Source organism: Stomoxys calcitrans, chromosome 4 (assembly GCF_963082655.1).
Source record: "Stomoxys calcitrans chromosome 4, idStoCalc2.1, whole genome shotgun sequence".
Taxonomy (NCBI): Eukaryota; Metazoa; Arthropoda; class Insecta; order Diptera; family Muscidae; genus Stomoxys; species Stomoxys calcitrans.
The window spans coordinates 161,121,436-161,136,454 of NC_081555.1; the positions used below are offsets into that span (position 1 = coordinate 161,121,436).

General features: G+C 42.2%; 1 protein-coding gene across 4 annotated transcripts in view; it reads right to left on the reverse strand.

The window, feature by feature from the left end:
• Positions 1-15,019, reverse strand: part of LOC106085489 (broad-complex core protein isoforms 1/2/3/4/5) — a 154,827-nt gene that overhangs the window by 3,772 nt on the left and 136,036 nt on the right. For all 4 annotated transcript variants that reach the window (XM_059366892.1, XM_013249759.2, XM_013249758.2 and 1 more), the window contains 5 exons: positions 4,407-4,712; positions 2,198-2,595; positions 939-2,130; positions 746-870; positions 593-678 (listed from right to left, as the gene is read on the reverse strand). In XM_059366892.1, coding sequence (XP_059222875.1) covers positions 593-678; positions 746-870; positions 939-2,130; positions 2,198-2,595; positions 4,407-4,697 — 2,092 coding nt within the window. In that variant the 5' untranslated portion in view covers positions 4,698-4,712. The remainder of the gene's footprint in view (positions 1-592; positions 679-745; positions 871-938; positions 2,131-2,197; positions 2,596-4,406; positions 4,713-15,019) is intronic.

Here is a 15,019-nt window from a genome sequence, read left to right on the forward strand (position 1 = left end):
GTGCTAGTGGCCGAGAGGAAATTCCGAGACATCATTAACGCAGCCGCTCGTTTTATACCAGCCGGTCGAATACCCCAAGTGCGGCCGAATTTCCCGGCGCAGGCAGTGGTACTTGCAGGCGAGCATGATGGGGTGTTAATTTCTGTCACGAGAAGCTTAGTACGGAGCTACCGGGTTGCAGATTGTGGAATGCACCATACGGAGTACCTGCGCAGTAGCGGACATTCAGCGGTATCGAGCGGATTGACCGCGTGGCACCGGCTCCTGCACAAAGACTGAGTGCCTATGATGTTCGATATGACAAGGCGAGTTATTGGCGCCATTTAATAAACAATGGTCAACTCGTTCCTGCGGCGATCGGTCCTTTGGATCGGAACGAACTTGCTCACACAGGAGCCTCCACATGAAAATGTGGCTACAGCAACAACAACTACATTGTCTGGGATGGCAGCTCCCCCTACTCATCCTAGCGCCATATAACGCATTCAACTTTGAGTTTTCCTACTTCCTAACTTTCGAGCATTTCGCTGTTGAGTCCTCCAAATATACATAACTAAAACGCCTTCTTATAAGAAAGACCATTACCGCTTACCCATTTGTCCCGGCTTTGGTGAGGGCCATACGATATCAAATCGGTGCTGCATGGGTCCACTACTTTGATATGGTCTCATTGAGGTGCTAGAGAGAAAAACCAACCAGCAATTATTAAAACCTTATCCATATAAAAAACCAATAGACAACTAACCTGTAAGGATGCTTAAGACAGCCATAGACTTCCCTATAGCGACCATATAAAGTACCATAGGAAACCCCCAGTATGCGGGCTGCCTTTTTCATTTCTAGTCTTTTATTCTTAATGGCATCTAGAACCTGTTAAGGAAGAAGGATATAACGTTCCAGTTATTATGCTACAATTTTTCCAAAAATCAAAAACCTACCCTTCTTGTGAATGGCTCCTCCCAGAATTGTGGCCGTCTGCCTTTGGCCAAATAATCATCCATTTTGATGACATCTTGCCATTCGGACATTTCCTCACTGGTCAAGCGAAAATCGGCATCATTGAAATCCTCCATTTTGATATCATTGTAATCATCAGCATTATGGCCATTCGAGGAACTGGCTCCCGGCGCTGATGATGATGTGGGTATGGTAGCCGTGGGAGCATGTATGAAATCGTGTGTCATTAGAATGCCATGTTCATTGATCATATAGCCGTCGGGTACATATTTGCCATAATGATGGTGGGGATGATGCAGTGGAGGTGGTGGTACAATTGCATGATGACCATGCGCCGAGGAGGAGGAAGAAGAGGAATGATGTGGATTTGAAGAGCTGGCCGAAGAGTTGCTCGGTGTACTGGATGAATGGTGATGGGAATGTCCAGAAGTTGTTGTCGCGGTTGAGGAGGAGGATGTAGACGATTTGTGTGCAGCCAAACTTGTAGAGTGCGAGGTTGCTATAGAAGAGGATGATGATGATGATGAGTTTGTTGTGGCTGATGATGATGATGTTGAAGTGGTGGTTGTCATGTTGTTTGCCGTTGATGTTTCTACAGCAGTTTGTTTCTGTTGTAGTAGTTGTTGCTGTTGTTTGGTCTCCATCTCTTCCACTGTTTGTGGTACATTGGCTGCTTCATCGGTTTCAAATTCTTCTGGCTGTGCACTTTGTGGCGATCTCTGTTGACTTTCCTCCTCATTGGAATCTTTATTTGCGGTTTCCTTAACTTTGGGATGTTCGGCTGTGGAATCATCTGAGGGTTCCTCTGTCTTGATCTTCACAATTTCTTCACTGTCATGTGGCAGAATGTCCTCGGTATCGCCTTGCTCACGAGGACCTTTAGTACGCTCTGCCTCCAAAGAACTGGTTATCCATTCGGGTTCTGTAGCTGGCTCATCGTTGGCAGAGTTTTGTTCCTGTTCTCGCTGCATATGGGGCCTGTAGCGCATGCGTTGTTTCTGTTGCTGCACATGGTGTTGATAGACCTCGGCCGCCGAGGGGGAATTGGGCCTGGAATGTTGATTGGGTGTGCCATGATGATGTTGATGGTGAAGCAGAGAACGTTCGTCGGTATATTGAGCTTCCAAGTAAGGAGATTGTTCACCACGATGGGCATATTGAGCCAATTTACGTCTGTAAGGCAGGAAAGTAAATTACGAAGGCTACAGGATTTTTGTGAGGAGTTACAAGTTTTACTTACACATTAAACACATCATAGGAATCATCCAGTGGAGGTCTTCCTCTCTTGCGTTTTGGTCCCAAATAGGCATCATTGGGTGACACTGCTGCCACCGCTGAGATGGCCGTTGATGTTGATGGTATAGGCGTTAAGGTTGGCATTCGCGCATTCATCGCTGTTCCATGTTTAGGTGATGGAGTTTTATTTTCCCCTTCGGGACTGTGAGATCTTTGTTGGTGGTCACGGCCATACGGATTGTAGAGGTGCGACGCCTGCCGACTGCGCGAAATTGGTGGCGAATGAAATTCCGTTTGTGCTGTTGGTGGCGGTGGTCCATCGTCGTCATCGCGCCATGTTACCTCGGCCAATCCTTTAATCTTGAGATCATCTGCGGTTTTGAGCAATGAAGCTAAGTTTGCCTATGTGTAAAGGAAAGGGAAATCAGGATTAGGATTATTTTATCTAATTTAATGTTATTTTATTTTTATACCCTCCACCATACTAATTTCGTCATTCTGTTTGTAACACCTCGAAATATGCGTCAGAGACCCCATAAAGTATATATATTCTTGATCGTCATGTCATTTTAAGTCGATCTAGCCATATCCGTCCGTCTGTCCGTCCGTCCTCTGTCTGTCGAAAACAAGCTAGTGGCTTGAAATTCTGCACAAATACATTTTATTAGTGTAGGTCGGTGGGGATTTTAAATGGGCCAAATCGTTCCATGTTTCGATATAGCTGCTATATAAACCGATCTTGGGTCTTGACTTCTTGAGCCTCTAGAGGGCGCAAATCTCGGCCGATTTGACTGAAATTTTGCACGTGGTATTTTGGTATCACTTTCAACAACTGCGCTGAGTATGGTACAAATCGATCAATGTTTTGATATAGCTGCCATATAAACCGATCTGGGATCTTGAATTTTTAGGCCTCTAGAGGGCGTAATTCTCATCCGATTTGGCTGAAATTTTGCATGAAGTGTTTTGTTATGACTTCCAATAACTGTGCCAAGTATGGTTCAAATCGGTCTATAACCTGATATAGCTGCCATATAAACCGATCTAGGATCTTGATTTTTTAGGCCTCTAGAGGGCGCAATTATTATTCGATTTGGCTGAAATTTTGCATTAAGTGTTTTGTTATGACTTCCAACAACTATAGTTAGTATGGTTCAAATCGGTCCACAACCTGGCAAAGCTGCCATATAAACCAATCTTGGATCTCGACTTCTTGAGCCACTAGAGGGCGTAATTCTTATCCGATTTGGCTGAAATTTTGGATGAAGTGTTTTGTTATGACTTCCAAAAACTGTGCTCAGTATGGTTCAAATCGGTCCATAACCTGATATAGCTGCCATATAAACCGATCTAGGATCTTGATTTTTTAGGCCTCTAGAGGGCGCAATTCTTATTCGATTTGGCTGAAATTTTGCATAAAGTGTTTTGTTATGACATCCAACAACTTTTCTAAGCATGGTTCAAATCGTTCCATAACCCGATATAGCTGTCATATACACCAATCTTGGATCTTGACTCCTTGAGCCACCAGAGGGCGCTATACTTATCCTATTTGGCTGAAACTTTGCATGAAGTGATTTGCTGCGACTTCCAAAAACTGTGCTAAGTATGGTTCAAATTGGTACATAATCTGATATAGCTACCATATGAACCGATCTTGAATCTTGACTTCTTAAGCCACTTGTAATCACTCTACAGGCTTCAAAAATTGAGATATTGAGCGGAAATTTCATACAGATACGCATTTTTGATGCGCGCTGGTTAAGTTCTTGAACGGGCCAAATCGGACCATTTTTGGATATAGCTGCTATATAGACCGATTTTTCGATAAAGGGTCTAATGCCCATAAAAACTTAAATCATCCGATTTTGCTGTAATTTTAAAAAGTGAGCAGTTTTAGGCCCCCCGACCCAAATATGGTTCAGATCGGAATATATTTAGATATAGCTGCCATATAGACCGATATGCCGGTTAAGGGTCTGAAGCTCATAAAAGCTTTATTTATTACCAGATTTTGTTGAAATTTGAAATACAAAATTCAACAGTGACCTATATTAATAAGACCACTCAATGTCCATGCCGAATTTGGGTGCATAAGATATCCAATTATTATCGGGTTGTGACGAAAGGGGGTTTACATATATGCCCGAGGTGGTGGGAATCCAAAGTTCGGCCCGGCAAAACTTGATGCCTTTTTTTTTTGTTATACTCACATGTTCCACATTGATTTCTCCCTTGTACATGAATTCTATGAGACATTTGATATCAGCAAATGATATATCCTTCATGATGATAATGGGATCTCGCTCATTTGAATAATTTGTGAGAATTGTATCGAAAAATGTACTGCAAGCACATAGCACCACACGATGGGCCTTAATCAGTTGACCATCACAGGCCAGAGTGACATCACAAAAGCAGCCACGATCCAGTAGCTGTGAAAACATGGTCTGTAGATTACTGTGATGGTACTTCCACCGCAAACAATACTGTTGCGGCAACATGGTGGCAAGTTAAATCTGAAATGAAAGGGGAAGGGGAAAAAATTCTAGTTAATAAAAAAGGCCTTAAAATTTGTAAGGAAGAAAGCTACAAAAAAATAAATAACTTTTTAGTTTATATCGTCTCGAAGTTAATGCAATCCCACAACTCCAACCGTCTCCCTCTGTAGCCTCTTACATGCGTGTGTGACCAAAGGAAAATGGTCAAAAGTCTTAATAATTTATAACCACCATCTCTAGCAACACCCCGAACATCCGCCTCCAACATCTTTCGGTGGTTGCTGCTCAATCCTGCCTAACCCATTTCAGTGCTAAGCCGTTTGACCACATCCTTTGGCTTGTCCAGCTTAACCCAAAAGGGTATTTTCTCGTTTTTTCCATAAATTGAAAATATTTTCTTTCATTTCCTTAAAAGCAAAATAACATTAGAAATTCTTGTGTATTTTTCAACTCGTTTTCTTTACTTTTATTTTTCGAAAAAAAAAACACAGAGTGACCATTTTTGCCATTTAAGGGAACCCAAAGTCCTGCTGACTCCCCAGTCCACATACAACGAAACAGGCTCTGAAAAGGACATACATTTCATAAAACCCTCTTTCCTTTTTTTTGGGAGGGGGAATGGGTAGGGGAGATTGGTATAAAAACAGCAACACATTTTCTTTAAAGCAAAAAAAAGAGGGAAATAATAAAAAAGAAAAAAATAAAACCAAAAGGATTGGGGAAAAATTCTATCGTAAAATTTCAGGATAAAACCTTTTTTTCATTTTGTTTGAGTTTTTTTGCAGATTTTCTTTTTTTTTTATTTCTGCGAAAAAACATTTTTCTCGTTAAAAATACAAAATGCAACATAAAAAAAAGTAAATGGCAATAATTTCACAGAATGAGTGAAGGTAAGGACGAAAGTAAAAGATTCAATGGCTAAAACGACAGTGTGGTATTTCCTATAAATATCCCATGAACAAAAAGTGTAGCATATCTTAAGGAGCACATAAATAATGAAACAGCACTGGAGAATTAGGTTTTTTTTATTTTTGACAGATTATTAAGAAATAGGAACGGGATAGAAAGGGATAATGTTAATGAATGTAAAATAAAATGAATTGGTGATCTTGGTGGTGAGCTCAACAATATTATTAAAAGCCTTAGTTGGAAACGGAACGAAATTTAATTTAATATGAATTTGTTCTCTTTTTTTTAAGGCTTTCTTTGTTGTTGTTGTTGTAGCAGTTTGTTGTGTTCTATCTTTCGTCTGCTTGATTCTGTTGAGTGTCAAGACCCAGGAACTCTGCGACTAAGATGGGGTGCGTCCACAGGGTCTGGCTGAGTAGTTAAACAGGTGACGTGTATCGTGTGGTCCTTGGTCACAATCGGGACATACATCTTGCACTTCGAAATCAAACCTTGCTCTGTAGGAGTTAAGGCGGCTGCATCTGCCGGAACGTAATTGAGCCAGAACTACTCTGGTTTGCCGCCGGAGGTCAAATTCTTCGGGTGCAATGGGAGGCGATCGTTCTCAAAGGAATACATTCACCCGGTAGCTAATATTTACCGCATCTGCTACCGTGTCTGCATGAATGTTATCTAGGGCCCGCTTGATATGCCGCTTGATCTAGAGGTTCTCTCTTGTAGCGCTGAACCTCACGCTTTGGATCATGTAGATCTACCTTAAGGCTTCTGGTCGGTGGATATCTTTCCACAAGATGATGATTTGGATGGTCTCTGCGATAACAACCTAAATGGTATTGCTTAGACAGCATGTAGTTATGTCTTCGCACTGGTAGGATCTTTGTCTTCTGATGGAGGTGGTCCACATGAGAACTGAGGAGATAGCCCGTCGCAGTTCGGAGGGCGGCATTCTGACATATCTGAATATTACTCCACTGCGTGTCACAAAGTTGACGAGACCACACTGGCGCTGCATAATTTACCACAGACCGGTCAATTACCTTGTACGTGGTCAACAAGGTTTCTTTTTCTGCCCAAGTACTGCCAGCAAGTGACTTGAGGACCTTGTTTCTACTTTTTACTTTGTCGCAAGTTGATGTTGCATGTGGGGAGAATGTGGGGAGAATGTGTAAGAGCTATCAAATGTGACTCCAAGTATTTTGGGACACTTGATGGTCGGAATCATTTCTCCATCGACCATCACAGTCAGCTCAGTATTCACCTCGCGCGTATTTGTAGCGATCAATGTGGCTGAAGATTTGGTGGCAGATATCTTCAGGTTTCTTTCCGCGAAGTATGAGACAAGTTCGTTGAGATAGACGTTAGACCTATCGCAGATGTCAACAATGGGTGGGGGGGCTGATGCCACTATCGTCCGCATATGATACGATTCTATGTTCTCTGGAGGGGGTGGAATGGAAGATAGGTAGATGTTAAACAGCACCTGAGATATCACCCCGCCTTGGGGAACACCCTGTTTATCTCTACGGTGTTTCGACTTCTTATCCTTAAATTTCACAAAAGACAGGCGACCATACAGGTAATTCACGATCCAGCGTTTCACCGCATCAGTGTAGAAATTCCGTCAGGGCCTTAGATGATTTGGCGCCATGGATGGTATTCGTAACTTCGCCCACGGTAAATTGTGATGGCTGTTCACCGGCTCCGGGACCACGGATACGACGAATGGCTCTCCTCCTTGCCCTGTCACTCTCGAGATGCACAACAAATTGACGGTTGAATAACCTGGGGCATCTATACGAATCAGTCACGGTTACTTCGCCAAAAGTGACTGAGGTCCTGTCATCCTGTCTACCGGGGTTCGAGAGTGACTTAACAGTAGACCACGGCTTGCCTTAACTGACACACATTGCTCTAAGTGTTCCAGCCACAAATTTCGCCTATGTTCGTTTACTACCCTGTTTATATCCAGATTCAGCTTGCTGATTCTGGGGTTAGTGGGGTCCGTACATCGAATCCCATCACGCTCGTCTCCGAGTACCACTGCCTGCGACGGGAAATTGGGCCGCACTTGAGGTATTCGACCGGCTGGTTGAAAGCGAGCGACTGCTGCGTTAATGATGCCTCAGAATTTCCTCTCGGCAACTAGCACATCCGAGGGGGGTGCCAGTTCTCTGAAGCGGCGATTGGTGTACTCTCTGAAGCCAGCTCAATCGGCCTTCTTCTGATTGATAAACGTCCGGCGCTCAGAGGTTACGAAGTCGGGTGGTCGGTCGATGGTGAGAATTATGGGGAGGTGGTCTGACCCCAAAGAAATGACGGCTTGCCAGGATACGTCACTCAGGAGATGCAATGGAAATAACTGGCGAGCTACTACACCTCCTCGTAATCCCATTGGGGCATCCTTATTCACCGTGTAAACCGTGGAGCCTTCAATCTGCTCTGCCAAAGCTATGCCACGCTGGTCGTTACCTAGGGAAGTATGTCATGAAATGTATTGCGCATTAAAGTCCCCTAGTACCAGACGATTATGGCCAAATAATAACTCACTTATGTCGGGGTTGTAAGCTTGGGCTTTAATGGGACACAGTTACCAACCGGCGCTTTGTACATGTTGTATAGCTCTATCTCGGCAGTACCGGACCTGACTGCTATCCCCATGCACTCCATGAGGGGTCACTAGCGCCAGGTCTAGGTCTATATTGCACGGAATGGTGTATCACGAAGGCTAATACCTCACCTCCATTCCATGAGCGATCCTTTCGTAGCACATTGTATCCTTGACAACTGTGCAAGCTGTAGGTGTTGGTCAGCTTTGTCTCCTGGATCACAATTCAATTGCAAAAATGATACACTTTCCGGCATTGGCCTGGCAATTTTGGGGTTGGGATGCTGCTGTTGCGTATATTATTGCACGGGAGAGGACGGAGGGGTCACAGAGTCCGACGACAAGGACGCAGCAGAAGGCGACGACGACGACGCTTGTGACCCACTGCTGTCTATTTTCGCACAGCACCTTTCAACATACTCTGTATGACTATACTCCCGTATTGATGTAAGGCCAGAGCAAGATTGGAAATGTACCCGCTCCATGCACCGATTACACCTCACCGACACTGACCGATGATGGAGGCGGTTCTGGCAAACCGAACAGAACCAGAGTCCGGGGTTCTTTTCAATCCCGGCACGGACCAGAATCTCGCGGAGAAGGCACTCCGGGATGTGCCTCTCCCATGACGAATAAAGGACGAACACATACACTGAGGCGGCAGCCCATGCAGATGAGGATTCCATTGGGTCAATCCGGTGCGTACTACCGGCTGCCATGGGATGGACCCCGGATCTAATTCCTGAATATCAATCCTTACCTACGTACACAGTAATTTGCAATAGTGTGAGTATTTAAGACTATCACTGTCCTATAGACTCAAATACTCACCCTTTTTCTCTAGTAGGAGAGACACAAGTGAATAACAATTGGTCTGGTAAACGAATAATCGTTTGGAGCTATTTTAACTCTTTTTTCGTTAAAGTGTTTTTGGTTTTATAACAAAATAGAAGCCGTAGGCGAAGCTGGTAAAGGATTTACAAGAAACAAAGTTAGACGATTCGAAATATCACAAAGTTAGTTACGTTCAATAATGCTACGTTTATGGCTAACATTGAATATGTTGATGCGAAACGAAAAACTTCCTAATAAAAGGATTTTGTTTGTTGTAAAAATTTCCCAAACGTTTAATTTTTTTCATTCGTAGAGAGAGAATATGACAGCCGGCCCGTCCATAATATTAAAAGCGTTCTGGGAGATTTTAATGCGAAGATAGGGAAGGAAGACATCTTTGGTCCAACGGTCGTAAAGTTTAGCCTCCATAATGGGTTGAGGCTGATAGATTTTGCCTCGGCAAAAAACATGGTAGTTAGAAGCACCAGAATTCAACATAAAACTATTCACAAAGCCACATGGCTGTAACTCGAACAAAACACGAGAAACCAAATTGAACACGTTGTGATAGATGGAAGGTATTCATCCATCGTGTTAGGTGTACGATCGATCCGTGGAGCGAATATAGAGTCGCATCATTACCCTGTTGCAGCAAAGGTTTGCACCCGTTTGAATATGGCGATGAAAGTACGATCTGACATTGCACGGAAGCTGGACCCAACTGTTTGATGAAAACACACCTTGTTCCGCTGACATTATAACGCAGTGGCAAACCTTTGCCTACTCTACTACAGAAGCCTCCCCTAGGAAATCCATGGTACGACCACGAGATACTACTGAAGTCAAGAATGCGGCATACAGAGCAACCCTGCGCCAGATGAAGGAGAGCTGTCGAGAGAAAAGACTATTCCGCACAAAGAAAAAGGAAATGGAAAGACGTGATTGTAAGCGCATTGAGATATACAGGAGTCTGAATGAAGTCCGAAAATTCTACCAAAGAATTTAACATCACACCGAAGGCTTTGGTGCAGGCACATTCTCCTGCAGAGAAAAAGAAGGAAATCTGGTAACTGACACAGATAGAATGCTGAGGATATGGAAAGAACATTTTACCCAACTGTTAGTGTCCGACATTGCCGGCGATTAGGATACCGCAGAACCAATCAATGGTGATGGTATAGAATGTTTACCTCCTAGTCAGAATTAAGTCTAAGTTGCAGTGAACCGACTGAAGAACAACAAGGCAGCAGGAACCGACGGGTTACCCGCTGAACTATTTAAGACCGGAGGCGACACGCTGATAAGGCGTATGCATCAGCTTATCTGCGCAATCTGGCTAGAAGAACGCATACCCCATGATTGGAACCTCAACATACTATGTCCCGTACAGAAGAAAGGAGACAAGACGGAATGTGTCAACTACAGAGGAATAAGTCTCCTCCCCATCGCATACAAGATACTCTCCAGCGTACTATGTGAAAGATTAAAACCTAAAGTCAATGAGATAATTGGCCCCTATCAATGCGGATTTAGACCTGGTAAATCCAGCATATAACGGATATTCACACCTCGCCAAATCCTGGAAAAGACCCAAGAAGGACAGATCATCAGCTACAATCTCTTTGTTGACTGCAAGGTCGTTTTCGATACCCCTTTACGTTCAAAGTTATTTCAAGCCATTTCTGAGTTTGGTAACACTGCAAAATTAATAAGGCTCTGCAGAATGACACTTGCTGATACACGTTTCTCAGTCAGAATAGGAAAGAATCTCTCCGGACCATTCAATACAAAACGAGGTTTCAGACAAGGAGACAAATGATCGTCTAATCTCTTTAATATCCTGCTGAAAAAGATTATACGAGTTGCAGATGTGAATAGATATGACACACGAGTCACCAGAGAACACATGCTACTCGCCTATGCTGACGACATCGATATCATAGGTCGGTCACCGAAAGTAGTAACTGCTGCCTTTGAAAGAATCGAAAGAGTGTCAGTGAAAATGGGTCTGGCAGTAAATACAGATATAACGAAATGGATGGTATCAACTCCCAAAACGCCTTGTACAACCGATCAGATAAAGAAAATGGAGAAAGTTGGGATCAATAACTTAGAGATAGACAGGTAACCGAAACTAATGACAGCAGTTTTAAAATGAAGTGAAAAATAATGCTGGCAGACAGATGCTACTTTGGATTAAGTAGGCAGTTTGGAAACAAGGCCACCTCTCGATAGACGAAGATTACACCATAAAAGCCACTAATACTACCCGTGTTGTTATATGGCTCTGAAGCATGGGTAATTGTGAAGGCAGGCGAGGCAGTGCCGGGAGTGTTTGAGAGAAAGTTACTCCCTAAAATATATGGAGTTTTCATACTCATCACCATAGGATGCGGGTATACTAATCTAGTCATTCCGTTTGTAACACCTCGAAATATTGATCTAAGATCGTATAAAGTATATATATTCTTGGTCGTCTCGACATTCTGAGTTGAACTAGCCATGTCCGTCCGTCCGTCTGTCGAAAACAAGATAGCGGTCGAACGCGTAAAGCTAGCCGCTAGAAATTTTGTACAGATAAAATTGATGTAGGTCGTTGAGGATTGGAAATGGGCCATATCGGTTCAGATTTGGATATAGCTCCCATATAAACCAATCTCCCGATTAGATTTCTTAAGCCCCTGGGAGTCGCAATTGTTGTTCGATTTGGCTGAAATTTTGCACATAGTGTTCTGTTGTGACCCCCAAAAACTGTGCCGAGTACGGTCCAAATCGGTCAAGAATATGATATAGCTCCCATATAAACCGATCGCCCGATTTGACTTCTTGAGCCCTTACAAGCCGAAATTTTTATCCGATTTGGCTGAAAGTACGACCCAAATCGGTCTATAACCAGATATAGCTCCCCTACTTTAGCAGATTCCATGGTGATAGGTTCCCAAGATTCGGCCCGGCCGAACTTACCACACTTCTACTTGTTGTTACTAGAGAATATAGGCGTCGTATGAATCATGAGCTGTATGATGACGAAAGCATCAAAATACAACGGCTGCGTTGGCTAGGTCATGTTGTCAGAATGGATGAAGAAGCTCCAGCAAAGAAGTCTTTTGAAGGCAAACACGGTGGAACACGCAAACCGGGACGAGCAAAAGCCCGATGGAAAGATCAAGTTGTGGGAGACACCTCGAAACTTGGTGTCAGAGGTTATAAAATGAGCGCAGAATATCGGCGCGCTTGTCATGTTCTATCATAGCCAATTAAAGTAAAGTAAAGTAAGTTTCACTTTCAATTTTTTTGTCTGTTAGGGCGAAGATTATTAAATTTCACATTTTTTGTTTGTTTCTCTTTTGAGACGAGCTCAATGATTGGAGATTTTTTTGCAAATGGAAAAGGAAAACCAGAGATAGCAACACACACCAACCATTATGGGACGCGCTTCGTCTTTGGTTAGAAGATTTTCCAACCATATTAGGTGTGCTGGCTTCAAAGGCCGTACGTTGATATGTTGCATTTGTATCGCATTTATTGCAAAAACGCCTCTTTGATACAATTACCACATTAAACACGCTCGACAACCCTGTCTATTAGCTGTACTTTTTCCCAATGCATGAAAACACATGCATGTAATGACAGACTTTTTTCTGTGACAATTACACTACTTCGATGGTGCGGCAAATTTCATTCGTCTACTTTGTGCCAATCAAAACTGCATTGGTATGGTATGGTACCTCTTTTCCAACTCAAGCTAGTATAATTCTAAGCTTTATTTTTGGGTATTTTCGATCCTTACTCCATAACGGAGTAAGGCCTTCACCCCTGTTTTGTTAGAATTTCAAAATATATACATTTCTATACAGTTTTTATACCCACCACCGTGGATAGGAGGTATGTTTATTAAGTCATTCCGTTTGCAACACATCGAAATATCAATTTCCGACCCTAAAGGGATATATATTTCGGATCGTCGTAAAATTCTAAGACCATTTAACGATGTCCGTGTATCTGTCCGTCCGTCTATTGTAATCACTCTACAGCCTTCAAAAATTGAGATATTGAGCTGAAATTTGCAACAGATACGTCTTTTTGATGCACACTGGTTAAGATTTTGAACGGGCCAAATTGGACCATATTTGGATATAGCTGCTATATAGACCGATCTGCCGATAAAGGGTCTAATGCACATAAATGCTTTATTTTTCGTCCGATTTCGCTGAAATATGAAACAGTGAGTAGTTTTAGGCCTCCCAACATCTGACCCAAATATGATTCATATCGGACTATATTTAGTTATTGCTGTCATATAGACCGATCTGTCGATAAGGGGTCTTAAGACCATAACAACTTTATTTTTCATCCGATTTCGCTGAAATTTGAAACAGTGAGTTATTTTAAGCCTCCTAACATTGGTCACGAATATGGTTCATATCGGACTATATTTAGATATAGCTGTCATATAGACTGATCTGCCGATAAAGGGTCTAAAGCCCATATATGCTTTATTTTTTAACCGATTTCGTTGAAATTTGAAACAGTGAGTAGTTTTAGGCCTCCCGACATCTGACCCAAATATGGTTCATATCAGACTATATTTATATATAGGTGCCATATATACCGATCTGCCGATACAGGGTCTGAAGCCCATAAAATCTTTGTTTATTACCCGATTTCGCTGAAACTGCTGAATAGATCGATCTCCCGACTAAGGGTCTGAAGACCATAAAAGCTTTATTTTCTAACCGATTTCGAAGAAATTTGAAAGAGTAAGTAGTTTTACGCCTCCTAACATAGGACCCAAATATGGTTCAGACCGGACTATATTTAGATGTTGCTGCCATGTAGACCGATCTGCCGATAAAAGGTCAGAAGCCCATAACAACATTATTTATTACCCCAATTCGCTGAAATTTGAAACAGAGGGTTATTTCAAGCCTCCTAACATCTGACCTAAGTATGGATCAAATCGGACTATATTTAGGTATAGCTGCCATATAGACCGATCTCCAAATAAAGGATCTAAAGCCCATAAAAGCTTTACTTTTTAACCCATTTCGCCGAAATTTCAAACATTGAGTAGTTTTACGCCTCTTAAGGTAGAACCCAAATATGGTTCAGATCGGACTATATTTAGATATAGCTGCCATATAGACCGATCTGTCGATAAAGGGTCTGAAGCCCATAAAAGCTCTATTTATTACCCGATTTCGCTGAAATGTGAAACAGTGGGTAGTTTTAGGTCTCCCGACATCCGTCCCAAATGTGGTAAAGATATAGCTGTCATATAGACCGATGCACCGATTAAAGGTCTGAAGCTCATAAAAGCTTTATTTATTACCCGATATTGTTGAAATTTTAAAGTTATCCAATTTTCACCGGATTGTGACGAAATGGGGTTTACATATATACCCGAGGTGGTGGGTATCCAAAGTTCGACTCGGCCGAACTTAGTGCCTTTTTACTTGTTATTTTTATAAAATTCCTTTTAAAATCACTCTAAACTTTTAGAGAGAAAAAAAAACACATTTTTTATTTTCTAATTAAAGCGCATAGTTTATGTGCCCCGTAGGCTACAAAACATAATGTCGAAATGAGAAAAAGTTCATAAAACTCAGGCAACGTAAAAAAAGTCATAAGTACATATAAAAATAAATAAAAAAAAATAACACAGAAAAAATATAAAATTGCGAAACACATAAAAAATATTTAATATAGCCCAAGCCAAGAGGTTAGAGTGAGTGAGTGAGGGGAGAGAATGGCATTGCTACCTTGCAAAGCAAAGCATTCAAAAGCAAGTGCTAGTAGAGCAACAGCCTCCTACAATCTTTCCCTCCCCCCCCCCCCCCCCACCCACTTCCATCTTGGAAGGGTTTTGGAAAATAAAAAAAAAAATTATATGACAATGGTTTACAAAAAAGAAAAACGACAGGTTAAAAAAATTTTCCACCTAATTTTTATGTTTTTTTTTTTCTCTGTTCTGGCC